General features: G+C 38.2%; 1 protein-coding gene across 1 annotated transcript; it reads right to left on the bottom strand.

The window, feature by feature from the left end:
• Positions 1-3786: 3786 nt before the first annotated feature.
• On the bottom strand, positions 3787-5687 carry LOC107040515. Its single transcript, XM_015260635.1, has 4 exons — positions 5592-5687; positions 5249-5465; positions 4419-4657; positions 3787-3846 (listed from the first exon to the last, which is right to left on the bottom strand). The coding sequence occupies exons 1-4, from the start codon at positions 5685-5687 to the stop codon at positions 3787-3789; spliced, it is 612 nt and encodes a 203-aa protein (XP_015116121.1).
• Between the last annotated feature and the right edge of the window lie 5267 nt (positions 5688-10954).

Here is a 10954-nt window from a genome sequence, read left to right as displayed (position 1 = left end):
TGGCCAAGGAGGGTACAGAAAGGGTGCCCTCACACGGCCTGCTTGGCATGCCCTTCGCAGTGGGAAAAACTCTTATTAAAGATCATTTCCAGCGGGATCATGTCAGGCGTTGGGAGAAAGTTGCGACCTGCAGACCAGCGAAACTGCTTATGAGAGGGTAACTAAGAGTTAGGACCAGAAAGCTTCTGGAGCTGCACAGAGGGGATTTGAGGGTAGCAGTAGGGCTCCTTACGGNTTCCGACTGAGGGCTGTCCGCAGGGGGGAGTTCTCTCGCCCCTGCTATGGAACCTGGTTGTAGATGGANTAAGTTGGCCAAGGAGGGTACAGAAAGGGTGCCCTCACACGGCCTGCTTGGCATGCCCTTCGCAGTGGGAAAAACTCTTATTAAAGATCATTTCCAGCGGGATCATGTCAGGCGTTGGGAGAAAGTTGCGACCTGCAGACCAGCGAAACTGCTTATGAGAGGGTAACTAAGAGTTAGGACCAGAAAGCTTCTGGAGCTGCACAGAGGGGATTTGAGGGTAGCAGTAGGGCTCCTTACGGGTCATACAGCTCTCAGAACTCATCTGTTCAAGATGAAACTTGCAGAACAAGAAGACTGCAGACTGTGCGGAGGCGATAAGGAGGGCGTGATCCACATTTTATATGAATGCCCCCTATTAGGACTCCGTCGCTATAAAATCTGGGGCCAGGCTTTCCTGGAACCAGAGGACTTACAACAAGCGACTGTCACCCGCCTTATTAGCCTAGTGAGAAACACAGGGCTGCGGCTGTGTGACTGACCGAAACTAAGGCGGAAGTTACAAAAGATCGTATGATTTAGGTGACTCTGGGCGCTTTAAGTGACCAGCCGCACATTTTCTATTCTATTCTATACCGAGANTTCATAATAATTACTTATCGGAGTCATTATTATGATTCTATTTTCTTTGTTAATAAACTTATTATGGAAGAGACAGCCTAAAGATTTATATCTTTTTCTGGCTTTCTCTATTTGAGTATCTATATGTTTCGAGCCACGAGTTAAATAATCAAGGTGTACTCCTAGGTATTTAACTGTGTTCTTGTTAGGTTTTATTATTTCTTCATCGTTTTCCTCATTTTTTATTGTAATTTCGAAACTTTTTATGCTCGCTATTTGTTTTCTCGACATGTTCATTTGGGTGTTGCGGAATAATATAGCTCCACTTTTGGTCGGATTGACTTTTAAGTTCCACATTGAGTAAAGTTTATTATTAACTTTATTAATTAAGGGATTGAGAATTTCAGCAATTTCAATTCCATTTCGGCCCGACGCGTAGACTATTGTGTCGTCAGCGTATGCAAGTGAATATGTATTGTTATCTGAGTTAAGATTGAACGAGTCAATCGTGTGAGCTGTGAAGAGGGAAAACAAGCAAGGAGAGTTGATCGTTCCTTGTTGTAGTCCTTCGGTTATTTGAAAAGTTGAACTTAGAGAGTGGTTATGGTTGATGCCTCTGAATTTTTTATTGTGGGTCATGTCCCATATCACCCGTATTAAATCGATGGGGAATTATTTTTTCATTAGAAGGTATATTAAACTGTTTAACCACACCGAGTCAAACGCCTTTTCAAGGTCGAGAAGGACCGCTCCTACCATTTTATTGCTAAATAATTGATCATTTGTGTCAGATAACAATTTGTTCACTGCGTGTAGTGTGGAGTGTCAATACTCCACGCTACACGTAAAATAATTCTGGAATTAAATTATTTTTTTTCACATGAGTCATTATTGAATTATTGATGACAGTTTCATAGATTTTAATGAAGGAGTCATGCTAATTGGCCGGTAACTAGCTGGGTCTGTCAAGTTTTTACCAGGTTTGTGGATAGGTATGACAATTGCAGTTTTCCATCCATTAGGGTAATAATAATTATTCAATGCATTGTTAAATATTATGGTGAGGTCAATTATCACTCTCTCAGGAAGATGTTTAATAACTATTGGTGGGATTCTGTCAATCCCACTCGAGATTTTATTGGGGAGATATTTTAATATGAGTTTAATTGCTGTACTATCCTTAAAATAATTCTCATAATTAGGGTTATTCTTAGCTTTGATTGCCCTATTGTTTTGATTGAATTTAGTGACGGTTGCTCTGTTTTCCAGATCGCCATTCAAGTCTCTTTTAAAATCTCGAATCTTATTATCGATCAATTCCTTCAGTCGAGTATATTCGTTGAGATAACGGGGTGAATTTATCCTTTGGTAATATGCTCCAATTGTGTTAATCAAGTCAAGTTCATCGCTGACGATGTAATTATTATTGACTATTGGTAATTTATCGACTTCGCAACCTGCTTGATGAATTAGTGATTCATTATTGGTATCAATTCTCAATTCTTTAATCAATTGTTTTTATTTCGGTCTAAAAATCTTATTTATGGTCGGCATAAACTTCTCAGTATCTCGAAAGTCTAGTTTTTTGTGGATATTTTGCCCGTATTTCTCAACTGCAGAAGCGAAAGCATTATTTAATTTTTTTCACAGATTTTAAGTAAATTTAGTACTTGTTGAGTTTGCGTACTTTGTCTCTTTGGATCTCTTGTCAAACATCTGTGATATAAAGTTAATATTTTTGATTTGGATTTTTGTAGTTTCAAGATTGTTTTATTCGAGTATTTATAAATGTTCCCCGAGGGATTTGCTTTGGGAACATGTGATTCTATTGCGGCTATAATGGAATCATTGAATTCTTGAATATAATTATCAATTTCTTGTTATCAGGAATATTAATTATATAATTATCCTTGAGATACTCAGTAAATAAATTCCAATTGGTGTTTTTGTACATATAGAATTGAGTACTATCAGATGATATGTTGATGCTCATTGAGTAATTCAACTCTAATTGAACTGCAATAGCATTATGGTCACTGTCATAATTATGAGTAGGAATTTTGTTATTTACTAGGTTTGTGATGCAGAGCCTACAATTACTTAGAACTAAATCGAAATACGATTGAGAACTTAAAAAAGTAAAGTTATCAGGGGGGATGAGATTTAGTTTCATCCTATGCTCATTAGCCAACTGCCAACCGCGAAGGTGTTGGCCTCTGTCATTGTTTTTGGAATCCCCGTAATCTTTATGTCTAGCATTAAAATCTCCCATTATAAGGAAATAGTTATTAGTTTCGTATAATTTGAGCTCTCTGAATAAAATATTCAATTCGTCAAGAAAAATATTTTTTCTATTCATGGCATTGGTGGCGTAAACACTAATGAGAAGCAAAGATTTCGAATTTATTGTCTCGATTTTAATAATCATGTATTCTAAAATCGAATTATTAATCAAGTTTGGGTAATTAATGATTTTATATTCAATATCTTTCCGGATAACTATTGCCGTTCCACCTGAAAACTTTGAATTAGATCTATCATTTCTAATCAGATTGTAATTATCGAATTTTATTTTATGATTTCTGTTTAGTTTCGTTTCGCCTATTAATGTTACATCGATATTATTTTTATCGAGAAAAGTTTGCAAAAAAAAACGTCTTTGTTGTGTAATGATGGGTTTATGGGAAGAATCGGATTAATAAAAAAAACACAATATCACGAGAATATACGGAATGCTTTATTTTACGTGGCACACTTTGTCGTGGCGCATGAACAAGTGAACATGTAGACGTGCTAGCGCTCAAGCTACACGGCGCCCCGTCAGCGCTGTGTCGGTAACAGAGATCGGCGACAGGCACTCTATATATCCATCACTCCCTCCCGCATGTCTCCGTCATCTCTGATACTCAATTTCTCTTCTTAATTTAACTCTTTAGTAATGCTTCGTCATTTAGATTGGTGTGGCCTACGTAATCAATTTGTTCCTAAATTAAACAGAAAACAATTGTTAGTGTTTACATATTGGCATTCATTATTTCATCTACACTAGTCTTTTATGTAAAATAAAAGACAGAAGTTTTGTAAAAACATCAGCCAGTTGGTTTGATGATTGAATCCAATTAGTTTTTATAAGTCCTCTTTTGATACATTCTTTAACAAAATGAGCTTTGATTTCAATAACATGTCTCAGTTTATTTCCTCCACTTGTCTCTGCATTAATGATAGCAGCCTGATTATCACACCATAGTGTCATAGGAAGTGGAGGCTCGATCAGTATTAATTTTAACGAGTTGTATATTGACAACATCTCCTGACTTGCTTCACTCATCGCTATGTATTCAGCTTGACAGGTAGACAATGATACAAATGATTGTTTGTGAGTTCGCCAGACTATTGAATCCCCAAACAATTGAATTACAAACCCACACGTCGTCAATGAATTTTTGCAATCTGCAAAACTCGAGTCTGTATAACCCTGAATGTCTTCTGCTTCACCAACATATGTCAAGCCCAATGACATAGTACCCTTCTTAAGGTATCAAAATACTCTATTCACCATTGCGCAATCAGCATCAGTTGGATTAATCTGATGCCCACTCAAAACCTTCACTGTATATGAAATGTCTGGTCTTGTGGCACCAGCCAAATACAGAAGACTTCCAATTGCCTCTCGATAAGGAATGTTCTCTGTCGTTTCAGTCTTAGTCAATATCTCGTCGTCAGCATCGCTTTCTCTCCTCTTTCTTTTGTTATTGGAAACTTGATGAGTTTCCATAGGAGTTCTCTGAGGATGCGCTTGTTCGAATCCAAATCGTTTGATTATTTTTCTAGTGTATTTTTCTTGATTCAATTCAAGAAACAATTCTCAATTCTAATTCTAAGAGAATGAGAATTTAGAGAGAAAAAATTTCCGCTTCACCCAGCCGGGAATCGAACCCGGGTCTCCCAGATACGCGCCGGGCACTCTTACCGACTAAGCTACCGGGNTTCTAAGAGAATTAGAATTTAGAGAGAAAAAATTTCCGCTTCACCCAGCCGGGAATCGAACCCGGGTCTCCCAGATACGCGCCGGGCACTCTTACTGACTAAGCTACCGGGAACCACTCTCAAATTCACACTCAAATTCACCTCAAACACCGCCTAACAGAAACCGCCGGAACCCACCCGGCTGGTATGGAAAACACTCAATTTTTCGATTGTTTCTATCTCGTCTTAATGTAATACTCAAAAACTCTTTTGGTTCTCTCAAAATAGTCATCTCGAACTCGGAACTCAACTTGGATTTGACTTCATCCAACTTCGACCTATCATTACTTGCCAACAAAATATCGTCAACATACAAAAGTAATAACAAGAATTTGTCCTCGTCTCTCCATGTGAACAGACATGGTTCCACATCAGAATTCTCTAGTCCCATGCTGAGAGCAATCTCGGTGAATTTAACATTCCATCGTTTAGGACTGATTCGTAAACCATAAAGAGCTCGTTCTAATTTACATACGAGACTCTTCCTTTCTTCATAGGTATGTGGAGTTCCATCCGCAATCTCCATGAAGATCTCCTCGTCAATAACACCGTTCAGAAATGCTGTTTTAACGTCTAGCTGACAAACATCCAAGTCATACTTATTTATTATTGATATCACTGCCCTAACCAGAGATAACCTCGAAACTGGTGCATAAGTTTCACTCAACTCATACACATTTTTGTCTTTAAATCCCCGAATTACCAGACGAGCCTTGAATCTCAGTTGTCCGTTAGCCTCGAGTTTTCGTTTGAAAATCCATTTTGAATCAATAATGTTCAACCTCCTACCGTTACTCATTTTAATAGGTCTGTCAACTAGTTTCCACACGTGATTCTTTTCCATCGACTTCAACTCTTCATCAACTGCTAGTCTCCAAGCCCTTTATATTAGTTGGTTATTAGTCTTTATAATTAGTTGGATCGGAATTAATGCTCGACAATAGTGCATAGCCAACGTCATCATTTAGTCGATTTACCTCTGATTCGACTTCATAACTGGCAGCGAATGCTAGAGCTACACTTGCCTTCAAATTTTCGTCAATTGATAGATTTGAAAAACTACAGTCCTTAATATTTATGTCATTTGTCTTCGTCTCTTCTTTAGATTTCGAGTCAATTGATAAGTTATTTTTCCTAGGTCTACCTCGTTTTCTCTTGGACTCTCTCTCCGATTTTGAAAAGTTCTCAACTTCCTTTTCAACTTCATCAAATTTGACGAACCACTCATCATTATTAATACCTTCATCTACAGGTGAAAAATTTTTAATTTCATTCTTCTTGTATTTTTCTCCATAGACTACTTTTTCATCAAAACGAACATGTCTACTTTCGTAAAATTTGCCCTCTTCGGGTCTTAAAAGTAAATAACCCGTTGGAGTATACCCGACAAAAATAGTTCGTATGCCTACAGCTCGAAACTTTGGACCTGTCTTCCTTTGTACTTTGACAAATGCAACGCAACCAACCCTCTTAATTTGTCCGATGTTAAAATTGTGATTTGGATAAAATCTTTCTAAAGGAGTTATCATATCGTTAGACTTGTGAGGAGTTCGATTATAAGTTACACAGTGGCTGACAGAGCTAAATCCCATAGATTTTCTGGTAACTTGGCATCGTACATGTAGAACCTAACTTTCTTCTGGATAGTCTGATTGAAGCGCTCAGACACGCCGTTGTGCTCTGGAGTATCTGGACTGGCTAACTGTAACTCTGCGCCCAACATCCTCAACACTTCCACAGTGTATCCCCCAGTAAACTCTGTACCCTGATCTGAGCGAAGGTAGCAGAATTTTGCATCATATCCTAGTAAGTTCCTACAACTTCTGACGAACATCTCTAGGCAATGTCCGGTCTCACTTTTTGCCTTCATTGGATAGACCATGGCTACCCGGGAGAAATCATCGATGAATACCGAAATAAACCTGTATCCCTTAGGATACGAACTTGGAGATATTGGTCCCATCACATCCGAGTGAATGATTTGCAGCGGTGCTGTAGCACGTCTTCGAACAGTTGGAAATGGTAATTTATTGAATTTCGAAACTAGACACACTTCACACTTCGAAATGGATTCATCAAAGACTACATCACTCAAATCTTTGATGTTAGGAAATTTCAACTGTAGAGCCTTAAGATATGCAGTTGATGCATGACCTAACCTTTCATGCCATAACATTGCTTTATTGTTATTGAGAAAATTCCTATTTAATTTTGGAAAAGGTGAAACCTCCTCATTCGACTCTTCATGTGGTAATTCCTCAAGATCATGGACCTTTCGATCCCAAATTGTATAATCATAATTTGATTGCTCATGTGGAACTTTAATCTGATCAATTTTCTCGGCATTATTTAATTTCACTTCTTCAGTTAATTTCTCATTTGAATTTACTTTCGGTTCGGCATCTACTATTATTTCCCCAGTTTTTCCTGATTGACCGTCTGTTTCCTCAACTTCAGAATTCCCATTACGTTTTGCAGCCATGCCTCGCGTGAGACATCCTCTCATTTCAGAATCATTTTCGGCCAAGTTTGCTATCACTCGTCTATTGGTTATTTTTGATGAACTATCTAAGCCTGACCCGGATTTGTGGATTTCCAGATCTATTATCCAGTACGGACGTTGATAAACACCTGAGATAAACGATTCATTAGATTTAGGATCGAAAATATCAATCTTTTCGTTATCTAGATAAATAGCGAGACCCATTTCTGCGAACTTACGGAGTGACAACAAGTTTGCCTTTAGAGCTTCTGCGAAAATCACGGTATCTATCTCTAGTATCCCACCAATAGCTAATTTGATCTCGACTTTTCCCACTCCCTCCGTTTTCAAGTCCGCTGACTCATCTTTATTTGCACATTTTATTACCCCTTTATCTGTTTCATCAAACGTCTTGAAAATAATCCTGGAATTGGTCAAATGCTCGGTCGCCCCAGAATCCGCAAGGAATTCAGTTATGTATTCACCACGGTTCATTCGTTTTAGATCAGCAAACATTATTTCAATATTGGTACTACAAAAATTATTATGTTTACAAAATTTATCATTGAAATTGGACTCACCATTCTTCGAGTTATTTCCGTCGGTTGATTTGTCTCGATTGTTTTGTCTTGAAGATTTGTTGAACCTGTTTTGATTCCCATTGGAATAGTTTCTTTTGTAGTTGTTGTGAGAATTGAATCCTTCTTGTCCTCTGCCTCTGCGAGGCTCAAATCTTCCTCTTTTCGAGTTTGCTGAATTCCCATCTTCACCTTTTGCTCTCTTGAAACCTCGTTTTAATTGCCCGGTATGTGACCCTCAAGAATATCTCCCTGAGTAATTTTGAACTCTGTGTGCTGAATTGTTATTTGACTTGTCACGAGATGATTTCGGACAGTCTCTTGCAATGTGATTATCGAATTTATTGCAACCGTAACAGAGAGGTTCTTTTCCAGGGTTTGGACAAAAACGACCAATGTGACCGTTAGAGCCACACTGATAGCATCTGGTGCCATCTGTAGCAAGGTTCGCGGCTCTTATATTTTTAGTATCGCCAGCTGCCTGATTTTGACTTGCCTCGTTATCTTTTAGGATGTCCTTCAAATTGGCGAAAGAGAGGCTCTTTTTTGTGTCCCTCTGAGCCAAGAACTCAATATTCTGGATACTAGGTACTGATGCTGCGACAGCATTATAAAATGCTTCACGCTTCTCTGCTTCCGACAATTTATCGGTATTAGGGGAATTTTCGTGCAATCTAATCTTCTGTTCAAAAAGTTCAATAAACTCTAACGCGGTCATTTTCCCAGCAACGAATATCATGTTGTTTAGTTGTTTTCTCAGTGTACGGGGTGGAACATTAACCTCACATCTTTTTAATTCTGTCAGTGTTTCTAAGATTTTGACTGGATCCTGCAGATTTGAAACTTTTTCGTTATAATAATCATTCAACCTGTTTATCATGATCTCTCTGACTTCAAATTTTAATTTTTCAAGTGTTCTAGCATCTGTTGTCCCTACTGACTCTACTGTTAGATCAATAATGTGAAGTAATTCTTTTGTACGTAATTCAAATTCAAGAAAGTCATAAAAATACTCAAATTTCATTTTTTCCGTTAATTTGTAATTTCTTTTCACATCGTCTCTAATTCTAATTTTTTCTCTAAATTTCAATTCTATTTGAATTTTTTTAATGCCTAAAGGTGGTTAGGCGGCGTGCTGAGTTGAATGTGGAGTGAGAATTTCCGTGGTTCCCGGTAGCTTAGTCGATAAGAGTGCCCGGCGCGTAACTGGGATACCCGGGTTCGAATCCCGGCTGGGTGAATCGGAATTTTTTCTCTCTAAATTTCAATTCTATCTGAATTTATTCAAACCACACTGTTTTTAATGCCCTGCGCTAGTTGATCAACTCCGTTACCGGTGATTGTATTTGTATCGTCCTTTGAAAATTCCTCAAAATATTCTTTAATTACCTTCCTGATTTCTTGTTCACTACGAGAACCACCCCCCGATACCGGTCTTTTATTGTCAGTAATGTTCTCGTCTGAAGCCTGTCGTGCATCATTATTCTCGCAAATCTCCTCCAGAGTCTCTACAGTTCTATTTAAAATTTTAATCTGTCTGTTGTAACCGTCAGGCATTTTAGTTAATGTTTCTTTAAATTCGTCTCTGTCTCTCTTATCCTCAAGTCTAATTGTTTTTATCAGCTCAACCATTTGCTCAGTTGACTTGCTCGCAACTTCACAAAATTTCTTCAGAGTACTCATTAAATCATTCATTCTATTATCTTGTTTATCGAGTCGCTCTGTCACAATCTCCTCGAAGCTAGATATTCCCTGTGTGGGTTCTCCACCGCCAGGTGCGTTGACATGAGGAATGATTTTCATGTTGAGAGTTGTCTCAACATTGCTCGTTATCAGCGGTTTTTGTTTGATTGTTTTCCCCAGGGGTCCAACTGTTGCCGTGCTACTACTCATCTTCATCCCTCTCGGTTTCTCATTTTCATGGTGGCCCTCATCTTTATTTCCCGCATCTTCAACTCTCTCATCTTGATTCGACCCCCCAGACTGGTCTTCCTCGTCGTCTCTTTTGTGTACCAAGGCAACAGTTGCTTGCTCTGGTAGGGTCCTCGGAGGCACTGGCTCTTCACTGTTGAGCATCATCTCGTCATACCACTCAACAACTCGTTTCCATTGTTGAGTAGTGAACATCCTTTCCTCTAAATAATACACAAGTTTTTAGGTTAGTGTCATAAAATTTATAAGTTTTTGAATTTCCAAGGCCCATGCCCTGAGACTAGTATACCGAGTGCGAGCATAGTTACTCCCAGGACGGATGAACATGTTTGAAACAAGAATGCAACATTTCTCCCATGCTCACGCTAGTCAATTAGTTCATGCAATACTGACCGCGAGTACACACTTGCTAACTGACTCTTCAGAGTCTTAATAATTTATAAAATGAATTTTGTAAATAGTATTTCATTTTGGATGTATTTCAATTCAAGATTTTCTAGTGCAAATTATTTTTAATTATTATGCGTTGTATGCCGGCCTACAAGCACATGTGCACTCACGATCGTTTGTTTGTATTTGATTTCATCACCTACACGTATTTCGATAATTCTCACCTGAGAAATATTCAAACCCGTTCTCGCATTTCACATAAATTCTATCCTCCCGAATTTTCAGAATGATTTTCCCATCCTTGTGATTTTCATCAATATTGAAATTGCCTGTTAGGTACTTGCAGACCTCCTGGAGTGTGTGATCAGCTGTAATTAATTATATTCTAAAATTTTCCTTCTCATCTTCATTTAATCGATCCAAAATTGTGAATTAATTGTAATCCATTATGTTCTAAAATTTTTCCCTTCTCATCTTCATTTGATCGATTCAAAAATGTGAATTAATTGTAATTAATTAATTCCCAATTATCCACTCATTTTGTATAAATTCATTTTTGCCAAGCATTACTCATCACGCACACACGGATGGGGAACGGTAATGAGAGCATTTGTGCGTCCATCCCCACTCTACTATTTTTCTTCTCTCTCTCTCTCTCTCTCTCTCTCTCTCTCTCTCTCTCTC

This window comes from Diachasma alloeum, unplaced genomic scaffold, assembly GCF_001412515.2.
Source record: "Diachasma alloeum isolate Michigan unplaced genomic scaffold, Dall2.0 Dall_scaffold_00337, whole genome shotgun sequence".
NCBI classification, from domain to species: domain Eukaryota; kingdom Metazoa; phylum Arthropoda; class Insecta; order Hymenoptera; family Braconidae; genus Diachasma; species Diachasma alloeum.
Note: the sequence above shows the minus strand (reverse complement) of the source record. Positions and strands in the feature narration are given on the sequence as shown.